The following is a 24,907-nucleotide window of genomic DNA, read 5'->3' on the forward strand; positions in this document are numbered from 1 at the left end:
GTAAATGAGAACTTGTTCTCAACTAGCCTACCTGGTTAAATAAAGGTGAAATAAAAAATAAAAATAAAAACTGTACTCCAATTTGAATCTTTCGAAGAGGGCTCAGCAGCTCAGTCATTCACAGCAGAAGCTACCAGTCATACAGAGTCATACTTTTATATCTCAGTCCTCAAGGCAACAGGGCTTTTACCTAAACACTTTTCTTCCGTCTTTGGGAGGAGAAGAGAGTTGAAGGGAGCTTTTGAGCTTAATGTATAGGCTTATTTGTAGCTTGTATTTAACTAGGCATAAGTGGTTGTTTACGTCGGCCAGATCGTTATGGAGCGTAATGGAGGTGATCTGGTTGGAGGGAAGGAAAGGTAGCGTGAGGTAGTACTATATGCATAGTCTCCCAAGCATATACTGTACAATAGCTCCAATCACTTGTTACACATACTGTACAGCGTGAGCTGAAAACACATTTTCTGTGAATTTTCTAACATCAAGCTATTCCAGTGCCCATACCATTGATTGTAAACTGGTCAATTAGATGACCTTATTATATCTCTTACTGTACATTGTCATTTTTCTCTGAAATACTTTTTAACCCCAAATTTGACCAGTGACCTTTTTGCACTCCTTTCCGTTCCCTGAAAAAAACACCAACCTTAATTTGACTGAGTCAGAAAGCTGCAGTATATGAATCACTTACATGACTATGAATCATGTAATAAACAAATTAGCTCCCTTCCCAAAACCAATGGCACAGATTGATTGAGATGGCCATTGGCAAGCAGGCAGCTGATAGCTAGCAGCATTGTGAACGGGCGAACACGTGAGTCCTCTAAAACTGGTGAGGACCCCCTTGCTACTGGGCAGACTGCTGCACACTGCCTGCTCTCCTCTCCCCACCATCTGTTTCCTCAGGGACATACACATGCAAATGAATAAGTCCACTCACACAGGGGAGCACGCTGTCGCCTCGGACGCCCACTGCTTTGTGGTTTGGCTCATCCAGATCCAAGCATCGGGAAGGTTGGTGCTGCGCGTTTACAAAATCAAACCTTGTGGTATAGTGAAAATTAAAAACAGTATGGGACTCAATGGCATGGTTATTCAAAGACTGAGGACGGTGGCAAAGCAGTGCTATTTAAACAGTGTCACCTTGCAGACACAAAGGTCCGATGTACTTAATTAAAAGTAGTTCCAGTGACCTTTACTGATATTCAGAAAGTGTGCAATCCTTCAGGGCATAGCTTTTGCTTACAAATCTTTTTAACTTTTTAACAAGTAGGGAAAAGGTTAGCTATGTTACTCTTTCTTGGCATTCACTATATCTGACTACAGTGGTTAGTTTGTTGGAGCTGTTTATGCCAGCAATTCACACATTTTTTTGAGGTATGCAGTGACTGTTGAATTTGAACACTTTTAAGTCTTGGGTTTTATCACCGGTTGAATAAATAGTGGTAGACCAAACTTATATGACTAGGTTTTGTTGAGAAGGAATACAAGCCATCTGCTGCCAGTGTTGCTAGCATCAGCATTCAATATCACCTTTAGGGAAAGACAGAATGCAGAGGAGCAAAGAAAAATCTGGCCTCATCTTAGAGCAGGAGAGTACAAAAACAAGTTGTTGTTTTTTTACCAGGAAGGTCTGTGTATTGAGCTGGCTCGTGTTGTAAATGATAATTTGCCCTTTCCACCTGTAGAACATTTTAATCCTCTTACAGTATAGTGGGCTACTGACAAGATGAGTCAACCACTTCTGTGTGGTTACAAAACGTTCAATTTGATCTCACAATTTGTTATGTATACCAGCACAGCAGGAGGGGGCTGAGTAACTGCTTTCTAGGGCATCTTCCTGTCCGCAAAGCTTATAGCTGACGATAAACTATAATCTTCTCATTCCAATCACAAAGCTGCATTCCTTGAAACCCCAGCAACCCTTGAGTCTATTTTGTTTTTGCTCAGTTGGTAATGGTTGTTTAAGGAGGAATTGCTGTTGTCGCTAGAGTGCTTATTTCATTAAAATCATGTCTAGCTGTTGGTTTACGTTCTGTGGTAAGTCTCCTCCTGCCCAGGATGGATGTTTTGGGGTTATTTCCTCTTTAGTAGGCAGCCGAGTGAATGCTCCGCTCCTATGACTTTGCAGACTAAATCAATGCTCCCCTCCTATTTCCTCATGGGGACAACAACTGGCTCAGGCAAGTTCTCTTGTCGAATTACATCTTGCCTGGGTTGTCTGTTAGGGGGATGCTGCTCTGCCAGGAAAGAGAAAGCGATGCCTCAGGACAGAGTACTATCACCATGTCTCGTTATGCTGAGGCAGACGAATGAGCAATGAGGGACTCGTTTCCGAGTAAAAAAATACAGCCCTATGTCTGCCATACATCCCAGAGTTCTCGTTTTGTACAGAACACAAGGTACTCGTTGGTTCATTTGTGAATGACAAAGGTAGCTCCCCCCAGTTAGAGCACAGCACAGAGAGAGAGACACAGGCACAGATAGCAGACAGGAGAGAGTGCTGTAGATTAAGCAGTGTTGCAGCCCGAGCTATAACAGACTCCCCCACCTGCAAGATCAAAATAGCCCTGCAAGAAACAGCTGCTAGGGTAAATTTAACATTTTTCACAAAGGGTAGTGGGGAAGACAGTTGGGCACAGAGCGAATTAAACTGTGAGTGTAACTGCTACCTCTCTATCTTAGAACTAAAACATTAAAGGTGGGGAGAGGTTAATGTTTTGCATATACTTTACTGCGGATTGTTAGCCTGCCCCACTAGAACTAGAGGGAAACTGCATAGATGTGTTCGTTTTTTTCTCAAACCCACTTTTACTAATCATTACTGTATGTCCATGTACAGTTTCCAGGTGCCGGAATCTCCACTTGCAGATTTCAAGTGTATCAGTAAAATCTCAGCTCTAGAGATACTCTCTGCGATACTCTCTTGTATACCAGTGGCACAAATGTTTTCTATCATCACAGATCGTAGTCATCATCAGGAGTCATTATACAACAGGCGTAGTCATTCTTCTCTTCGTCATTCATATAAATATCAAAGTAAAATAGTAGTTGATCTAAACCAGCGCTGCACCGTTATATGGTTAAGCAGAAGGAGAGTCAGGGGAGTCCGGAGAAATGAGACGAGGGCCCAGCCATCTCTACTGTTCACTGGGCTGGCGAGGCAGCCTGCTCCCTCTGTTTGGCTCTGCATGGCATACTGCTCTTCCATTCTCCCTGTCCTGTTTTATTGGCTCAGAGAGCTTTCACTGGCCTCCTTTAAGAGGGCAGGAGGAAATTGGTGACAGATTTGGCCGGCGGGAAGGCTGGCCTCTAAGAGTGGGAGGCGGCTGGGCACCGCCATCAAAAAGCATGTAATGTGTGTGTATGTGTGTGTGTTAAGCCTCCCCCTACTGTCCCCCTCCGCGGACCAGCTTTACTTGACAAAACATATGTGCATTGTTCTTATCTATCAGGTTTCAGGGAGGTCAGACACACAACACAAGGCTCAAGCCTCCGATGTTTCAATAAACATTAACTATTGGACAAATACACAAACAACCTGTCCTTACACACTGGGACATACACAATACACATGCATGTCCTGCTAAAGTGTGTAGATAGGTGAATAAATGGATACAAGCCTGTGTGCTCCATCTTATGCTCGGACTATCCGGTCTGTCCCTATTGCCTAATTAAAGAGATAGAGGCCAGGGAGGACATCCACAGAAGCACTTTGTATCCCTCACTGACATCTGTTTCCCTCAGACCCAACAAGAATATGAATATTTCTAAGAAACTGTAGTCAGTAGGAGAGTTAGGATCAGTGTTACCCTATGTAAAATTAGCCTTATGAACCTGATAGTTGTATGTACTATGGGTTGGTGGGATGAGTGTTGTCCTGTTGAGTTACGGCTTGCCTTCAATGTGTTCATTTGGAGGCTTCTTCAAATGCTGGTACTGCTCAGCCAGGAAAGAGAAACACATGACCTCAGTGCTGAGTACTATCACCACGCGAGAGACCACGTCCTGAGACCACCTTTGCTTGCTTTCCACCATTGACCTCTTGCGTCCGATGACTACTCAAGCCATGAACTTTCTCTTGGACCTTCCATCTCATGAATGACGTGGTTGTTTTCCAAATGGATTGTCTTTTTTGTGTTGCTTTTGTCACGCCTGTTGTAAGAACTGGACCAAGGTGCAGAGTGACGAGCGTACATGTTCTCTATATTAGAAAAATGCGCCAAACAAAACCATAAACACTACAAAACAAACCGTGAAGCTTAAGGCTATGTGCCATAAACAAAGTCAACTTCCCACAAAGAGTGGTGGGAAAAGGGCTACCTATGGTTCTCAATCAGAGACAACGATAGACAGGTGTCCCTGATTGAGAACCCTACCCGGCCAAAACATAGAAATACAATAGAATACCCACCCCAAATCACACCCTGACCAAACCAAATAGAGATATAAAAAGGATCTCTAAGGTCAGGGTGTGACAGCTTTAAAGCACTTGGAGATGTTTTATGTAATGAATAGCACTAGAACAGTTGTTTCGTTTGTGAATGACAAAGCTCGTTCCACCCAGTTAAAGCACAGCACAGCGAGAGAGACAGAGACGAAGGCAGAGATGGCAGACAAGAGAGAATAGATTAGGAGTCTCTAGGAGAGTCTTGGCAGTGTTTTCGCCTGAGGTAAAACAGACTCCCCCATTTGCGAGATAGTCCTTGATCTCGCAAAAGTTGCTAGGATGTATTGCATTTTTTGGGGGGCATGAGTTGGTGGGATTAGTGTGTTAGTGCATGTTTGTGCATGCTTGCGTATGTGTACAGCATGTTCGAAAAGTTTTCAAACCCCTTTACTTTTTCCACATTTTGTTACATTACAATCTTATTCTAAAATTGATTAAATGTTTTTTCCCCTCATCAATCTACACACAGTAACCCATAATGACAGAGCAAAAACAGGGTATTCAGACCCTTTACTCAGTACTTTGTTGAAGCGCATTTGGTAGCCATTACAGTCTCAAGTCTTCTTGCTTCTGACGATACAAGCTTGGCCCACCTGTATTTATGGGAATTTCTCCCATTCTTGTCTGCAGATCCTCTCAAGCTCTGTCAGGTTTGATGGGGAGCGTCACTGCACAGCTATTTGTAGGTCTTTCCAGAGATGTTTTATCGGGTTCAAGCCCGAACCACTCAAGGACATTCATAGACTTGTCCCGATGCCACTCCTGCATTGTATTGGCTGTGTGCTTAGGGTCGTTGTCCTATTGGAAGGTGAACCTTAGCCTTAGTCTGAGGTCCTGAGCACTCTGGAGCAGGTTTTCATCAAGGATCTCTCTGTACTTTGCTCTGTTCATCTTTCCCTCGATCCTGACTAATCTCCTGGTCCCTGCTGCTGAAAAACATCCCCACAGCATGATGCTGCCTCCACCATGCTTCACTGAAGGGACGGTGCCAGGTTTCCTCCTTAGCATTCAAGCCAAAAGGCTCAATCTTGGTTTCATCTTGGACCATCTTGTTTTACATGGTCTGAGTCCATTAGGTGCCTTTTGGCAAACTCCAAGTGGGTGGTCATGTGCCTTTTACTGGGGAGTGGCTTCCGTCTGGCCACTCTACCATAAAGGCCTGATTGGTGGAGTGCTGCAGAGATGGTTGTCCTTCTGGAAGGTTTTCACATCTCCACAGAGGAACTCTGGAGCTATGTCAGAGTGACCATCTCCCTGACCAAGTCCCTTCTCCCCCGATTGCTGAGTTTGGCCTGGCAGCCAACTCTACTGAGAGTCTTGGTGGTTCCAAACTTATTCCATTTAACAATGATGGAGGCGACTGTGGTCTTGGGGACCTTCAGTGCTGCATAAATGTTTTGGTACCCTTATGCAGATCTGTGCATTGACTCAATCCTGTCTCAGAGCTCTACGGATAATTATTTCGACCTCATGGCTTGGTTTATGCTCTGACATGCACTGTTGTCATGTATACTCCCTCTCCAGCCTCTAGGTCATCAGGCTGCTGATTATCCCGCTCACCTGTCAACTGTGGAACCGTATATAGACAGGTGTGTGCCTTTCATGTCGAAACAGTTGAATTCACTACAGGTGGAATCCAATCATTTTGTAGAAACATCTCAAGGATCACCAATGGAAACAGAATGCACATGAGCTCAATTTCAAGTCTCATAGCAAAGAGTCTGAATACTTATGTAAATAAGGTATTTCTGTTTTTTATTTTTAATAAATTTGCCCAATATTCTAAACCTGTTTTCACTTTGTCATTATGGGGTATTGTGTGTAGATTGATGACGGAAAACGTTTAGGCTGTACCATAACACACTGTGGTAAAAGGTGTGTGACCTGAGGTGGCTACAGATCGTTTCATGTTTTCCCCATCTGACTCATCAAGGCGTAGGTTTGTAATCTGCCAGTGGTAATCTATCAAAGTCACAGATTAGATTGGGGGATTACAGAGGAGATAATACCATCAGGATGATCCGGATGGGGCGGCAGGGTAGTCTAGTGGTTAGAGCGTTGGACTAGTAACCGGAAGGTTGCGAGTTCAAACACCCAAGCTGACAAGGTTCAAATCTGTCGTTCTGCCCCTGAACAGGCAGTTAACCCACTGTTCCCAGGCCGTCATTGAAAATAAGAATTTGTTCTTAACTGACTTGCCTGGTTAAATAAAGGTAAAATTAAATTAAAATGGATGAAGATTCACATTTGTCTCTGGGGGGGAGTTTGGTCTTTGTTTCTTTGTCTGTTAGTAGAGATCTTAGAGGGGAGAAAAACAGGGAGATAACGGGAAGAGGAACATGTTAAAAGAGACACAACTAGAAGGTGCGCTCTGTGATGAAGTCATGAGAACAAGTACAGAACAACATGTCCAGAAGGAAGACAGGGAGGAACTGTAGAGAAGGAGAACATAAGACAGTTGAGAGACAGTTGCCCCAGAGGTGTTAACTGTACGGGAATGTGGTCGAATCTGAAACTCACATGGGTAACCACAATATGTACCACAATAAAGCTTCAAAATCAAAAGACTAGTCTGTTATCAAGAACACACTGCAGGCAGGGCAGCGGTTTGCTCCCCGCCATCGTTTCTAATTGACTTGTATTTTGCTGCTCCCACGTTGTACAGAGCAGCAACTGCTGTGGAAGATACTCAAGTATATTCAGTTTCACCCTTAATTTCACATCCATTGAAGGAACACAAAAGTCTTCTGTTAAATTGAGGTGTGCTAAGTAGACCATTTAAATGCTGTAAAGTAAAGATGTGATTTCAAGTACCAGTGACATATAATTTCCATGTTTGATGTCAATGAAAATGACTAAATTACCAGCATGTGATATTTGATATCACAACAGTGATCGTCTTGTCCCTTGTGAAATGCCATCTGGTTGGGTTATATTGGTCTTTTCCACAGATGATGGGAACTCATATAATCCAGTGTTGACTCAAACCTCTGCACTTTGACTCTGTCTATCTATTCAACTGCCAGACTGTTCTAACAGTGCATAATACATGCAGACATATTAAACCATTTTTATAGATGCAATTCAATTATGTTACTTTTATAGATCCGTTGCAAAGTCTGCTGTACATGATGACCTCATGAGTGAAGGCTGTAATGCATGAACTATTGACATATGTATAGACCACATCATTAAATATAATTTTATGTAACGGCGTTCGTCTGTTGAAGGAGAAGCGGACCAAAATGCAGCGTGGTGGTTACTCATGTTCTTTAATGAAATTGAACGAGACATGAAATAACTTGACATGCAAAACAACAAACGGAACATGAAAACATATACAGCCTATTTGGTGACAATAAACACAGAGACAGGAACAATCACCCATGAAATACTCAAAGAATATGGCTGCCTAAACATGGTTCCCAATCAGAGACAACGATAATCACCTGACTCTGATTGAGAACCGCCTCAGGCAGCCATAGACTATGCTAGACACCCCACAAAACCCCAAGACAAAAACACACCACAATAACCCATGTCACACCCTGGCCTGACCAAATAAATGAAGACAAACATAATATACTTCAACCAGGGCGTGACAGAACCCCCCCCCCCCCCCCCTAAGGTGCTGACTCCCGGACGCACATCAAAACAATAGGGAGGGTCCAGGTGGGCGTCTGTCCATGGTGGCGGCTCCGGCGCGGGACGTGGACCCCACTCTATCAATGTCTTAGTTCCTCCCCCTCGCGTCCTAGGATAGTCCACCCTCGCCGCCGACCATGGCCTAGTAGTCCTCACCCAGAACCCCACTGGACTGAGGGGCAGCTCGGGACTGAGGGGCAGCTCGGGACTGAGGCAGCTCGGGACTGAGGGGAAGCTCGGGACTGAGGGGAAGCTCGGGACTGAGGGGAAGCCCAGCACTGAGAGGAAGCCCAGCACTGATAGGAAGCTCAGCACTGAGAGGAAGCTCAGGCAGGTAGTTGGATCCGGCAGATCCTGGCTGGCTGGCGGTTCTGGCAGATCCTGGCTGACTGGCGGAACTGGAAGAGTCTGATTGACTGGCGGATCTGGAAGAGTCTGATTGACTGGCGGATCTGGAAGAGTCTGGCTGACTGGCAGATCTGGAAGAGTCTGGCGGATCTGGAAGAGTCTGGCTGACTGGCGGATCTGGAAGAGTCTGGCTGACTGGCGGATCTGGAAGAGTCTGGCTGACTGGCGGATCTGGAAGAGTCTGGCTGACTGGCTGATCTGGAAGAGTCTGGCTGACTGGCGGATCCTGGCAGACTGACGGATCTGGCTGCTCCATGCAGGCTGGCAGCTCCTTGCAGACTGGCAGCTCCTTGCAGACTGACAGCTCTGTCTGTTCCATGCAGACTGGCTGCTCTGGCTGCTCCATGCAGGCTGGCAGCTCTGGCTGCTCCATGCAGGCTGGCAGCTCTGGCTGCTCCATGCTGTCTGGCAGCTCTGGCTGCGCTGAACAGGCAGGAGACTCCATCAGCGCTGTAGAGGAGGAAGGCTCTGGCAGCGCTGAACAGGCGGGAGACTTCAGCAGCACTGTAGAGGAGGAATGCTCTGGCTGCGCTGAACAGGCGGGAGACTCCGGCAGCGCAGGAGAGGAGAAAGGCTCCGGCAGCACTGAACAGGCGGGAGGCTCCGGCAGCGCAGGAGAGGAGGAAGGCTCGGGCAGCGCTGAACAGGCGGGAGACTCCGGCAGCGCAGGAGAGTAGAAAGGCTCCGGCAGCGCTGGAGAGGCGAGGCGCACTGTAGGCCTGATGCGTGGTGCTGGCACTGGTGGTACTGGGCCGAGGACACGCACAGGAAGCCTGGTGTGTGGAGGTGGCACTGGATAGACCGGACCGTGCAGGCGCACTGGAGCTCTTGAGCACCGAGCCTGCCAAACCTTACCTGGCTCGATGCCCACTCTAGCCCGGCCAATACGAGGAGCTGGTATGTACCGCACCGGGCTATGCACCCGCACTGGAGACACCGTGCGCTCCACAGCATAACACGGTGCCTGCCCGGTCTCTTTAGCCCCCCGGTAAGCACAGGAAGTTTGCGCAGGTCTCCTACCTGGCGTAGCCATACTCCCTGTGAGCCCCCCCAATACATTTTTGGGGCTGACTCTCAGGCTTCCATCCGCGTCGCCGCGCTGCCTCCTCATATCAGCGCCTCTCAGCTCTCTCCGCCTCCAGTTCTTCTTTGGGGCAGCAATATTCTCCAGGCTGATCCCAGGGTCCTTCTCCGAATAATTCGTCCTCCCATGTCCATTCCTTCACCTTGGGGCGGCTACACTCCCCTGGTTTAGCCCAGGGTCCTCTCCCGTCGAGGATTTCCTCCCAAGTCCAGAAAGTCTTGTCACGCTGCTCCTGCTGCTGCTGTTGCCTGTTACCACGCCGCTTGGTCCTGTTGTGGTGGGTGATTCTGTAAAGGCGTTCGTCTGTTGAAGGAGAAGCGGACCATAGTGCAGCGTGGTGGTTACTCATGTTCTTTAATGAAAATGACTCAACATGAAATAACTTGAAAATACAAAACAACAAACGGAACGTGAAAACCTATACAGCCTATCTGGTGACAACAAACACAGAGACAGGAACAATCACCCACGAAATACTCACAGAATATTGCTGCCTAAATATGGTTCCCAATCAGAGACACATGAAAATCACCTGACTCTGATTGAGAACCGCCTCAGGCAGCCATAGACTATGCTATACACCCCCAAGACAAAACACACCACAAAAACCCCATGTCACACCCTGGCCTGACCAAATAAATGAAGACAAACATAATATATTTCGACCAGGGCGTGACATTTTATTTGTCACATGCGCCAAGTACAACAGGTGTAGACTTTACCGTGAAAAGCTTACATACGAGCCCTTTCCCAATCAAAGCAAATATTAAAAGTGAGAAACATTTCCTAAATAACAAAAAGGAAATATTAACACAATAAAATAATTATAACGAGTCTATATACAATGAGTGCAGGTACCGAATCATGGGTATGTGCAGAGGTACGAGGTAGTTTAGGTATTTTAGGTTATATATACATGTAGGCAGGGGTAAAAGTGACTAGGCAATCGGGATAGATAATAAACAGAGTAGCAGCAGCGTGTGTGTGTGTCTGTGTGGGCGTGTGCGTGTGTGTGTGTGTATAGAGTCCAGTAAGTGTGCAGAGAGCCAGTGCAAGAGAGTCAGTGCAAAAAAAAGGGTCTCAATGCAAATAGTCTGGATAGCCATTTGATTAACTGTTCAGTAGTCTTATGGCTTGGGGGTAAAAAGCTATTCAGGAGCCTTTTGGTCCCAGATTTGGCACTCCGGTACCACTTCCCCTGCAGTAGCAGAGAGAACAGCTTATGACGTGGCTGGCTGGAGTCTTAGAACATTTTTAGGTCCTTCCTCGGACACTGCCTTGTACAGAGGACCTGGATGGCAAAGAGCTCGGCCCCATGATGTACCGGGCCGCACGCACTAACCTCTGTGGCGCCTTATAGTCAAATGCCAAGCAATTGCAATAACACAATTTATAGATGATGCGTTTTGCACTGTCATAAACAGTAGGCAATAGCAATACGAAGGTGCACGATATCTCTCATGAAGTTATTAGCGATCTTTTAACTTTGACACATGACGTACACTGCCAAGTAAAGAATTGTTCGCATATTACTGTAGTTTTTCTGTGTGGTTTTATCTGGCTTTTTTTGTCTCCTTTCTGCAGAAAAAGAGCAAGCTGCATTACCACATAGCGGTGATCATAAACTACATGGGACATTGTATCTCTCTGGCAGCCCTGCTGGTGGCCTTCATCCTCTTTATGAGGCTGAGGTGAGTAGCACTGTCCTCCTTCTGTCATTCCCCCATCATATCAACACATCATATAACAGAAACAGATAACAACACCACACCGCCTGTCACGTTCCTCCACCATGTCAACACATCACATAACAGAAACAGATAACAACACCACACCGCCTGTCACATTCCTCCACCATGTCAACACATCATATAACAGAAACAGATAACAACACCACACCGCCTGTCACGTTCCTCCACCATGTCAACACATCATATAACAGAAACAGATAACAACACCACACCGCCTGTCACGTTCCTCCACCATGTCAACACATCACATAACAGAAACAGATAACAACACGACACCGCCTGTCACGTTCCTCCACCATGTCAACACATCATATAACAGAAACAGATAACAACACCACACCGCCTGTCACGTTCCTCCACCATGTCAACACATCACATAACAGAAACAGATAACAACACCACACCGCCTGTCACGTTCCTCCACCATGTCAACACATCACATAACAGAAACCGATAACAACACGACACCCGCCTGTCACGTTCCTCCACCATGTCAACACATCATATAACAGAAACAGATAACAACACCACACCGCCTGTCACGTTCCTCCACCATGTCAACACATCACATAACAGAAACAGATAACAACACCACACCGCCTGTCACGTTCCTCCACCATGTCAACACATCATATAACAGAAACAGATAACAACACCACACCGCCTGTCACGTTCCTCCACCATGTCAACACATCACATAACAGAAACAGATAACAACACGACACCCGCCTGTCACGTTCCTCCACCATGTCAACACATCATATAACAGAAACAGATAACAACACGACACCGCCTGTCACGTTCCTCCACCATGTCAACACATCACATAACAGAAACAGATAACAACACCACACCGCCTGTCACGTTCCTCCACCATGTCAACACATCATATAACAGATAACAACACGACACCCGCCTGTCACGTTCCTTCACCATGTCAACACATCATATAACAGAAACAGATAACAACACCACACCGCCTGTCACGTTCCTCCACCATGTCAACACATCATATAACAGAAACAGATAACAACACCACACCGCCTGTCACGTTCCTCCACCATGTCAACACATCACATAACAGAAACAGATAACAACACGACACACCGCCTGTCACGTTCCTCCACCATGTCAACACATCATATAACAGAAACAGATAACAACACCACACCGCCTGTCACGTTCCTCCACCATGTCAACACATCACATAACAGAAACAGATAACAACACAACACCGCCTGTCACGTTCCTCCACCATGTCAACACATCACATAACAGAAACAGATAACAACACCACACCACCTGTCACGTTCCTCCACCATGTCAACACATCACATAACAGAAACAGATAACAACACGACACCGCCTGTCACGTTCCTTCACCATGTCAACACATCATATAACAGAAACAGATAACAACACCACACCGCCTGTCACGTTCCTCCACCATGTCAACACATCACATAACAGAAAGAGATAACAACACGACACCGCCTGTCACGTTCCTTCACCATGTCAACACATCACATAACAGAAACAGATAACAACACCACACCGCCTGTCACGTTCCTCCACAACATGTCAGAAACACATCATTCCTCCATAACAGAAACAGATAACAACACCACACCGCCTGTCACGAAACAGATAACAACACCACACCGCCTCCTCCACCATGTCAACACATCATATAACAGAAACAGATAACAACACCACACCGCCTGTCACGTTCCTCCACCATGTCAACACATCACATAACAGAAACAGATAACAACACCACACCGCCTGTCACGTTCCTCCACCATGTCAACACATCACATAACAGAAACAGATAACAAACAACACGACACCGCCTGTCACGTTCCTTCACCATGTCAACACATCATATAACAGAAACAGATAACAACACCACACCGCCTGTCACGTTCCTCCACCATGTCAACACATCATATAACAGAAACAGATAACAACACGACACCGCCTGTCACGTTCCTCCACCATGTCAACACATCACATAACAGAAACAGATAACAACACCACACCGCCTGTCACGTTCCTCCACCATGTCAACACATCATATAACAGATAACAACACGACACCCGCCTGTCACGTTCCTTCACCATGTCAACACGTCCGATGTTCTGGTGTCACACCCACACAACCCCTTAGTCTTGGTTACGGCTAAGTGTTTCATACTAAATCCAATACAACATGAAACAGTACAGTACAAAACCGAGAAGAAAATACCATAAATCCATTGTTCATAACACGCTATAATAATCCTGCCAAGATTCATGTAACTTCATGGCTCAGTTGACAGGAGCCACATTCTTTGTGCTCGATAATTGTCACTCACCGGGGGAGTATGTCATGGCGTATCCCACCAGCCCGGCCCTCAACCCTGCAGACAGTGCATGCTCTGTCCTGACCCATCAAATCCTAAATTGAATGAGGTGGTGAATATAGTGCAGCGCTGATTTGACCTAGGTTTGATGCAGCCCTGTTCGGTTCTGTCCATGTGTTCAGCATATTAGGGAAGTGTGTCCTGCTGGAGTGGGGTGTATTATTCAAATACATTCACACACACAGGCACGCACAAACAAACACATACACTGAAACACACACACTGACACCGACAAATCCACTCAGAGGGAGAGGAGAGGAGAGGAGGGTGATTGTGTTTCATTCTGGACTCCCATGGCTCACCTGCTGGGGAAAAACTGGTTGGGGGGGTGGGGGGGGGGTTTAGGGGAATTTTGTATTTTTTTCCAGCAATCTTTTAACCTCAATCCAATGACATGGTGATTTTTACATTTTTATTTACGTTAGTTGACAACTCAACCAAATGTAAACCAAAACTAGATGCTGAAATTACATCTGTTTGGAAAGGTGTTGACCAGTTAAGGCATTGTGTGGTGGTGAAAGCTGTAATAGGTGACAAACAGCATGTCACTAACAACCCAACATGTCAGTCAGCCAAAAACCGCCCGTCTGTGTTTTCTCAAAGGCCACATCAACACAGATTATCTGGACTCTGAGATTAAACATATAGTGTAAGAGATTGTTTAGAACAGATTATCCCGGATTCATCTGCTCCGATTAATGTCAGCAAGACACTGTCTCACTGCTTCAATATCTCCAATCAGGAAGTCTCATTTGAGTTGAGACAACAGAGGAGTATTTTTTTAGGCTCATTCTGGTTTGAATAGTTACATCTTCGACATCAGTGTCCTGTTTATTAACCTCTTACCCTCTCGGCTAATATAGCCAGTGCTGTGTCATGAAGATATTGCGATTGGTCGTACTGTATGTAGAAATAGAGAGGAAAGGCTAAAATCGTAAAGTAGCAGACAGGCCGGCCGGCGCTAGTCTACTGTTTACTTCCTTAACTGAAATGAAACAGCTAGCTGGAACAGATGTCTGGGATGGACACACACACGCACCCTGAGACTTCATTACTCCCTCTCCACACATGGGCTGAACTCGCTGGAATCAGGGCCTGTTTTATATTTTCATTTTATCAGGCTGTGACAAAGGTGTCCTTTTTAATGTTTCATACACAAAAAAAATTAAAATGTTGTCTCTAAAGCCCCCCTAGCTACTTCATGGGTATAGACCTCTCACAGGAGAATGGTAGCTGTGTGAGTCATACATTGTACGTACTGGAACGACAGAAGAAAAGTCCCTGAAAGAAGTACTTTCTCATTCACATGCCTCGCTTTGATAGATTATAGGCCTTCAATGTCTTTTGGCGTAAAATCGAAAGACAAAAGGGGCTGTTTTTTTTCACACCCATAAAAACAGTTATTTTTATATACAGTGCCTTGTATTCGGCCCCCTTGAACTTTGCGACCTTTTGCCACATTTCAGGCTTCAAACATAAAGATATAAAACTATATTTTTTTGTGAAGAATCAACAACAAGTGGGACACAATCATGAAGTGGAACGACATTTATTGGATATTTCAAACTTTTTTAACAAATCAAAAACTGAAAAATGAAACACACACACACAGGTTTGATGCAGCACACACACTGGGCGTGCAAAATTATTCAGCCCCTTTACTTTCAGTGCAGCAAACTCTCTCCAGAAGTTCAGTGAGGATCTCTGAATGATCCAATGTTGACCTAAATGACTAATGATGATAAATACAATCCACCTGTGTGTAATCAAGTCTCCGTATAAATGCACCTGCACTGTGATAGTCTCAGAGGTCCGTTAAAAGCGCAGAGAGCATCATGAAGAACAAGGAACACACCAGGCAGGTCCGAGATACTGTTGTGAAGAAGTTTAAAACCAGATTTGGATACAAAAAGATTTCCCAAGCTTTAAACATCCCAAGGAGCACTGTGCAAGCGATAATATTGAAATGGAAGGAGTATCAGACCACTGCAAATCTACCAAGACCTGGCCGTCCCTTTAAACTTTCAGCTCATACAAGGAGAAGACTGATCAGAGATGCAGCCAAGAGGCCCATGATCACTCTGGATGAACTGCAGAGATCTACAGCTGAGGTGGGAGACTCTGTCCATAGGACAACAATCAGTCGTATATTGCACAAATCTGGCCATTATGGAAGAGTGGCAAGAAGAAAGCCATCTCTCAGATATCCATAAAAAGTGTCGTTTAAAGTTTGCCACAAGCCACCTGGGAGACACACCAAACATGTGGAAGAAGGTGCTCTGGTCAGATGAAACCAAAATTTAACTTTTTGGCAACAATGCAAAACGTTATGTTTGGCGTAAAAGCAACACAGCTCATCACCCTGACCATACCATCCCCACTGTCAAACATGGTGGTGGCAGCATCATGGTTTGGGCCTGCTTTTCTTCAGCAGGGACAGGGAAGATGGTTAAAATTGATGGGAAGATGGATGGAGCCAAATACAGGACCATTCTGGAAGAAAACCTGATGGAGTCTACAAAAGACCTGAGACTGGGACGGAGATTTGTCTTCCAACAAGACAATGATCCAAAACATAAAGCAAAATCTACAATGGAATGGTTCAAAAATAAACATATCCAGGTGTTAGAATGGCCAAGTCAAAGTCCAGACCTGAATCAATCGAGAATCTGTGGAAAGAACTGAAAACTGCTGTTCACAAATGCTCTCCATCCAACCTCACTGAGCTCGAGCTGTTTTGCAAGGAGGAATGGGAAAAAATTTCAGTCTCTCGATGTGCAAAACTGATAGAGACATACCCCAAACTTACAGCTGTAATCGCAGCAAAAGGTGGCGCTACAAAGTATTAACTTAAGGGGGCTGAGTAATTTTGCACGCCCAATTTTTCAGTTTTTGATTTGTTAAAAAAGTTTGAAATATCCAATAAATGTCGTTCCACTTCATGATTGTGTCCCACTTGTTGTTGATTCTTCACAAAAAAATACAGTTTTATATCTTTATGTTTGAAGCCTGAAATGTGGCAAAAGGTCGCAAAGTTCAAGGGGGCCGAATACTTTCGCAAGGCACTGTATAATTTTATATCCTCTCTAATCTGCTCTTCAGGACTGATTACGGAGATGAATCTAAATAGCTTCACTGCCCGAGTGCATTGTACAGTTAAAAGACAATGCACATCATTGTCACTCATGAGTGTATAAACTCCTCTTTAATCATGTAAACCTTTGCTGTACAGTTTAAGTGCCTTCAATGCATGCAGATTGTTTGGGTAGCTCGGCCAAGGAAGCCACATTTAAGAGGTTTTGTGTCTGCACATTAGCTTCGGTAACACTTTTGTTTGGATAGTCCTAAACCTCCTATTCAAACCCAGTGAAGACCCCAGGCCTAGTTTACTTGAGGTTATTTCCAGACAGGCAACATGACGGTAAGAAAAGGGTAAACACGTTGCCATGCCTACTTGTTCAAGCCTCATTGACTTAAGGCACCTAACGCACTGTGAACAGTATTACTGAGTCTGAGTCGTAGACAAAGCATCCACGGAAGGACCCTTATGCTTCACCTCTCCTTTTACTCACACTCGGTGACATTTGATTTGATGCTGCCGAGCACTGAAATAGACAGACTTGTGTAAAAGAGGTAAAGGTGCTTTCGTATGGGACGAGGGCTTAGTTGTATGTGTGGGAACTTCAGCGGACATTTATCTAATTATATAGAATTGGGCGGACCTACATTACGTTCGAGTTACACGCATGGATATATAGTTGTGTAATTGCCACCACTTGGAGACTTCATGATTTGTCAATTATTTTAACACTTAAGTGATTATGAAAAAGGAAAAAAATATCAGGGAAACAACTAATTTAGATTATCAGTGACTTTCCACCTGATCCCTGAACTAGGAGGACCTGGTGGTTTCTATTCCCATCCATGCTGACGTAGCAGCAGGATGAAGAGACAGGGGATGTGAAGGACAGGAGGCTACAGACCTCAGAGACACATGGTCTCAGTGTGAAGTGATGGCCCCTGGCCAGCTTCCTTCAGGTCCCCGGTGAACTGAGAAACGCACCGACAGCGAACAGACCCAGGATCCCAGCACTGCACTGGCAGGGTGTTACCAACGCAGTGATATGCCATTTGGACTGTGAAACACACCAAGGGGGATCTGCGTCAGTGGGAAAAGGACAAGCAGAGCAGCACTGCTGTCATCCACTAATGGAAAACCCCGTTGTGAAAACGACAGAGGCGTTATTCATGTAGCTAGCCAGTATCTTTGCCGGATCTATCCCCCCTCATTTTTTTAACAGTAAAAGGAGCAGGTGTTGATACAACCTGGTCTCTGAGAATTTCATATTATTTTGTATGTAAATCTGAGACTCTCTATTTAGTATAATATGCTACGTTTCGTATATTATGTATTCCTTCGTCCATCACACATTTCGTATGATATGTTATGAATTACAATAGCTAAATGTAGAATATGTAAACAATTCTAGCTAGGTGGCTAATGTTAGTTATCTCACTAACATTGCTAGGCTAGTGGTTAGGGTTAAGTTAAGGAGTTAGGTTAAATAATTAAACTAGGGTTAGGGGAAGGGTTAGCTTAAAGGGTTAAGGTTAGGGGAAGGTTTAGCTAACATGCTAAGTAGTTGCAAAGTAGCTAAAAAGTAGTAAAACATTTTTATTGAACTAAAATGCAAAATTTGTCCGTGATAATATTCAAACTCGCAACCTTTGAGTAGCTAGACTTTCCCGCTATATGCCTACCTATCCACCCGACCAACTGCCTTCCTTTCATTTTTGCCTTAAATAAACCATTATGTAACCAAACCGAATAATACGAAATGCTCCAAGAGCATGTTGGTTTGCAGCAAAATGCCCATGACGCTGTCCTAGTTCATTCACAGTGGGGAAGGGGTTTGACGAAGAATAGTAACCATCCTTGTGTCCTTAAACATTTCCCTCGGGCTATGTAAAATTACTCCCAAGTCCCAATGCTTTGGCTTTAAAATGTCATCCAAATCAAAGGATCAGTAGTAACTGCAAATGAAGGGGATGGACTTAAACAGTCTCTGCTGTGAAAGTGCCTCATTTCAAGCATGAAACAGGAAATACTGCTGCTTTCAAGAATGTGCATAGTGAAGATACAGGACTCCCTGGTAGAGAAAAATTAACCAAGAGATAAGCCAGTAAGATGAAAGGCACTGGGGTGATGTGGAAAGGGGTTTGCGGTCTACTGTACCACTAGGCCTTTGAGATCAAATGTAGTAAGGATCCACTCAGAACAGAGCCCAGGGCTGTACAGCAACTCAAACCCCCTCAAATATGTGATACTATTCATATAATAAAGTGTAAGACATAAAGCCACTGTTCTCCCTTGGAACAAACGTGGTGGAACTTTGGGATCCCAAAGCAGCTGCTCGCCCACTTTCAGAGCGAGCATCCTAGTGTGATGTGTGACAGTTGGAGTGGTGCCTGGCAGTGATTGTCACAGTTCACCTGGCGCTGGCTGGCATCTAACGCATCAGACGAAAAGTTGTCTAGCCAAGTGCCAGTCAATGTTTCAGCATGGTCTGATTTTTTTGTATTAACTTTGTTTTAGTTCACTCCATTAGAGCCGGTTTGCAGAGGTCCACTCCATTAGAGCTGGTTTGCAGAGGTCCACTCCATTAGAGCTGGTTTGCAGAGGTCCACTCCATTAGAGCTGGTTTGCAGAGGTCCACTCCATTAGAGCCGGTTTGAATCAAGCTGCAAATCATTGACATAAATACAGCTCCCCGTTGAAAGGGACAAAAGTCTGCTACCAAACAGGAAAAGCAAATAGCTGTAGAGATACTGTACCACAACATTTCTACCCAACTTAGCGATGTCCTCATTATAAACAAAGTAACCACTTTTGCGGTAACTTAAAGGGGACGATTACAGGCTCGTTAACAAATCAAATCAAATCAAATTTTATTTGTCACATACACATGGTTAGCAGATGTTAATGCGAGTGTAGCGAAATGCTTGTGCTTCTAGTTCCGACAATGCAGTAATAACCAATGAGTAATCTATCTAACAATTCCAAAACTACTACCTACATAAGTGTAAAGGGATAAAGAATATGTACATAAAGATATATGAATGAGTGATGGTACAGAGCGGCATAGGCAAGATGCAGTAGATGGTATCGAGTACATTATATACATATGAGATGAGTATGTTTGTTGAGGTTGAAGAGGCGCTGCTGCGCCTTCTTCACGATGCTGTCTGTGTGGGTGGACCAATTCAGTTTGTCTGTGATGTGTACGCCAAGGAACTTAAAACTTACTACCCTCTCCACTTCTGTTCCATCGATGTGGATAGGGGGGTGTTCCCTCTGCTGTTTCCTGAAGTCCACAATCATCTCCTTAGTTTTGTTGACGTTGAGTGTGAGGTTATTTTCCTGACACCACACTCCGAGGGCCCTCACCTCCTCTCTGTAGGCCGTCTCGTCGTTGTTGGTAATCAAGCCTACCACTGTTGTGTCGTCCGCAAACTTGATGATTGAGTTGGAGGCGTGCGTGGCCACGCAGTCATGGGTGAACAGGGAGTACAGGAGAGAGCTCAGAACGCACCCTTGTGGGGCCCCAGTGTTGACGATCAGCAGGGTGGAGATGTTGTTACCTACCCTCACCACCTGGGGGCGGCCCGTCAGGAAGTCCAGTACCCAGTTACACAGGGCGGGGTCGAGACCCAGGGTCTCGAGCTTGATGACGAGTTTGGAGGGTACTATGGTGTTAAATGCCGAGCTGTAGTCGATGAACAGCATTCTCACATAGCTATTCCTCTTGTCCAGATGGGTTAGGGCAGTGTAGTTGAGATTGCATTGTCTGTGGACCTATCTGGACGGTAAGCAAATTGGTGTGGGTCTAGGGTGTCAGGTAGGGTGGAGGTGATATGGTCCTTGACTAGTCTCTCAAAGCACTTCATGATGACGGTAGTCGTTTAGCTCAGTTACCTTAGCTTTCAATGGTGGCCCTCTTGAAGCATGTGGGAACAGCAGACTGGGATAGGGATTGATCGAATATGTCCGTAAACACACCAGCCAGCTGGTCTGTGCATGCTCTGAGGGCGCGGCTGGGGATGCCGTCTGGGCCTGCAGCCTTGTGAGGGTTAAGACGTTTAAATGTTTTACTCACCTCAGCTGCAGTGAAGGAGATTCCGCATGTTTTGGTTGCGGGCCGTGTCAGTGGCACTGTATTGTCCTCAAAGCTGGCAAAAAAATGATTTAGTCTGCCTGGGCATCCTGGTCCGTGACTGGGCTGTTTTTTTGTGATCCGTGATTGACTGTAGACCCTGCCACATACCTCTTGTGTCTGAGCCATTGAATTGCGATTCTACTTTGTCTCTATACTGACGCTTAGCTTGTTTGATTGCCTTGCGGAGGGAATAGCTACACTGTTTGTATTCGGTCATGTTTCCGGTCACCTTGCCCTGATTAAAAGCAGTGGTTCGCGCTTTCAGTTTCACGCGAATGCTGCCATCAATCCACGGTTTCTGGTTTGGGAATGTTTTAATCGTTGCTATGGGAACGACATCTTCAACGCACGTTCTAATGAACTCGCTCACCGAATCAGAGTATTCGTCAATATTGTTATTTGACGCAATACGAAACATATCCCAGTCCACGTGATGGAAGCAGTCTTGGAGCGTGGAATCAGATTGGTCGGACCAGCGTTGAACAGACCTCAGCGTGGGAGCTTCTTGTTTGTGGCATGTGTTTTTTTTTCTCCAGAGGGGGGTCCCTGATCCCTCTTTCTTTTTTACAAGAGCTCAGAGATGTGTGAAAATAGCTTTCAGCCCACTGCTTATTGGTGCTTCAAATGGCTTCCTGGGGTAGCCATGGTGCTATGTTCGGTCTTCATTTGGTTTAATGGATCTTAGCCACGTGTCTGTCTAATTTGACTTTGCTTCACTAATGACTTTTAAAATTAATTCTACCCTGACCATAGTATTAATAACATGGTATAGGACTTCAAACTATAGCACGTTCCAAAAGCGTAATGAATGTTGCATACAAACTACGTCAAGGGCAAAGCTGATGGCTAGAGAAGCGGAGAGGCTGAGGAGATTGAATTCATGCCTTTAATAATCCTTACAGCTCCATAAAGAGACTTCTTGATGATTAGGGTGATGGGAGTAATTTGTGACAACCTTCAAGGCATCCTGGAACAACATGGGACCATTGATTATGCTACTTTGCTTCAATACCCGGGTACTCTTTCACCTTGAGGGCAAGGTAGTTTTGGGCATCGAGTCATTATAGAAAGACCATTTAGAGACCAGGTGACCCACCTAAGGCAAGTCATTATCTCGATGGGTAACCTGCACTCTCTCTCACACACACACACACATATATACACACACAAACACACACACACACACACACATGACTCACAGATATAATTCCCATGCCCCACGCACACTCCAGCATTACCTCCTCCTGAAAAAGTCAAGTCCTATTGAGCAAGCAGATACACTAACCAATCACACAGATTGCTGACTTGACCCTCGTGCAAACCAGTGATGATTGTTCGTCAACGTATTTGACGTTGGGGGATTGAATAATACTTATTAATGGCTCAACAGACCCCGTTTCTGCTATCTGGGTTAATGGTGTATATTGTAATACACATTAATAGAAATTGACTGAAAGAACCAGTCAACAGTCGTTTATACCGATTCAGGATCACTTTATCAAGGAAATGCACAATGGCAGAAGTGTGGTATATCATAAGAGACATAATTATTATCTTCTTTACCAAGACTGGAACTTGCTGTAAGCCTAAATAAAAAAAGCCAAGGAAGGGACAACTGCCTATATCTCTCTGTTGAGTACTAAACTCACATGTTCATCATCTCATTCTGCTGGAAGTCAGTGATTCAGAGAATTTCAGAGAATTTCTCATTTCTAATTATTTGATTTATGCCATATCACACACAAGGGAATACATGTAGTTGTTCCACTTAAGTAAAAATACTTTAAAAAGTACTATTATTTATATTTTTTGACCCCCTTTTTTCTCCCCAATTTCGTGGTATCCAATTGTTAGTAACTACTATCTTGTCTCATCGCTACAACTCCCGTACGGGCTTGGGAGAGACGAAGGTCGAGAGCCATGCGTCCTCCAATACACAACCCAACCAAGCCGCCCTGCTTCTTAACTTCTTTGATATAGGGGGCTCTCTTCTAATATTTGGATAAAAAAACATTCCCGTTTTAAGCAAGATATTTTGTCACGAAAAGATGCTCAACTATGCATATAATTGACAGCTTTGGAAAGAAAACACTCTGACGTTTCCAAAACTGCAAAGATATTATCTGTGAATGCCACAGAACTAATGCTACAGGCGAAACCAAGATGAAATTTCATACAGGAAATGCCCCAGATGTTGAATGCGCTGTGTTCCAATGTCTCCTTATATGGCTGTGAATGCGCCAGGAATGAGCCTACACTTTCTGTCGTTTCCCAAGTTATCTGCAGCATTGTGACGTATTTGTAGGCATATCATTGGAAGATTGACCATAAGAGACTACATTTACCAGATGTCTGCTTGGTGTCCTCCGTCGAAATTATTGCGCAATCTCCAGCTGCATGCACTTTTCCATTTGGTTCAGAGGAGAAAGTCAACTGCCACGAATGATTCATCATCGAATAGATATGTGAAAAACACCTTGAGGATTGATTCTAAACAACGTTTGCCATGTTTCTGTCTATTAGTTAATTTGGAAAAAAGTTTGGCGTTGTAATGACTGAATTTTCAGGGTTTTTTCTTAGTCAAACATGATGAACAAAACAGAGCGATTTCTCCTACACAAATAATATTTTTGGAAAAACTGAACATTTGCTATCTAACTGAGTGTCTCCTCATTGAAAACATCCAAAGTTCTTCAAAGGTAAATGATTTTATTTGAATGCTTTTCTTGTTTCTGTGAAAATGTTGCCTGCTGAATGCTAGGCTTAATGCTATGCTAGCTATCAATACTCTTACACAAATGCTTGTGTAGCTATGGTTAAAAAGCATATTTTGAAAATCTGAGATGACAGTGTTGTTAACAAAAGGCTAAGCTTGAGAGCCAATATATTTATTTCATTTCATTTGCGATTTTCATGAATAGTTAACGTTGCGTTATGCTAATGAGCTTGAGACTATGATTACGCTCCCGGATACGGGATTGCTCGACGCTAGAGGTTAACACAGTGCACATCCAACCCGGTAGCCAGCCGCACCAATGTGTCGGATGAAACACTCTGGCATCCTTGGTTAGTGTGCACTGCATCCGGCCCGCCATAGGAGTTGCTGGTGCGCTGGTGCGCGATGAGACAAGGACATCCCTACCGGCCAAACCCTCCCTAACCCGGACGACACTAGGTCAATTGTGCGTCGCCCCACGGACCTCCCGGTCGCGGCCGGTTACGACAGAGCCTGGGCGCGAACCCAGAGTCCCTGGTGGCACAGATGGCGCTGCAGTACAGCACCGGGAGGCCTTTAAAGTACTATTTAAGTAGTTTTGGGTATCTGTACTTCACTATTTATATTTTTGACTACTTTTACTTCACTACATTCCTAAAAAAAGAGCATGTAATTTTTACTCCATACATTTTCCCTGACACCCAAAAGTGTCAGAACATCCCTGGTCATCCCTACTGCCTCTGATCTGGCTGACGAACTTAACATTCATGCTTCGTTTGTAAAATATGTCTACGTGTTGGAGTGTGCCTCTGGCTGTCTATAATTTTTTTTAAATAAAATTACAATTATGCCGTCTGGTTTGCTTAATATAAAGAACGTTAAATAATTTATACTTTTACTTTTGATACTTAAGTATATTTAAAACCAAATACTTTTAGACTTTTACTCAAGTAGTCTTTTACTGGGTGACTTTCACTTTTACTTGAGCCATCTTCTATTAACGTATCTTTACATTTACTCAAGTATGATGATTGGGTACTTTTTCCATTTGCAAACTTACATACCGTATATACACATGCACACACGAATTTGAGTTCCCTATCAATTACTATTGTCACAACAAACAGGAAGCGATTAGGTAATTCCAGTGCACCCAGTAGCTATGATGTATAATGCGTTGGTGCTTGTGCCTAGTGTTGTATTAGAGTTGTAGACAATACAGAATAGAATG

At 44.5% G+C, this 24,907-nt stretch overlaps 1 protein-coding gene across 1 annotated transcript in view; it reads left to right on the forward strand.

The window, feature by feature from the left end:
• LOC135553939 (corticotropin-releasing factor receptor 1-like) overlaps positions 1–24,907 on the forward strand; it is a 168,794-nt gene that overhangs the window by 107,369 nt on the left and 36,518 nt on the right. The window contains exon 6 of the mRNA XM_064985886.1: positions 11,172–11,278. Coding sequence (XP_064841958.1) covers positions 11,172–11,278 — 107 coding nt within the window. The remainder of the gene's footprint in view (positions 1–11,171; positions 11,279–24,907) is intronic.

Source organism: Oncorhynchus masou, chromosome 14, assembly GCF_036934945.1.
Source record: "Oncorhynchus masou masou isolate Uvic2021 chromosome 14, UVic_Omas_1.1, whole genome shotgun sequence".
NCBI lineage: Eukaryota > Metazoa > Chordata > Actinopteri > Salmoniformes > Salmonidae > Oncorhynchus > Oncorhynchus masou.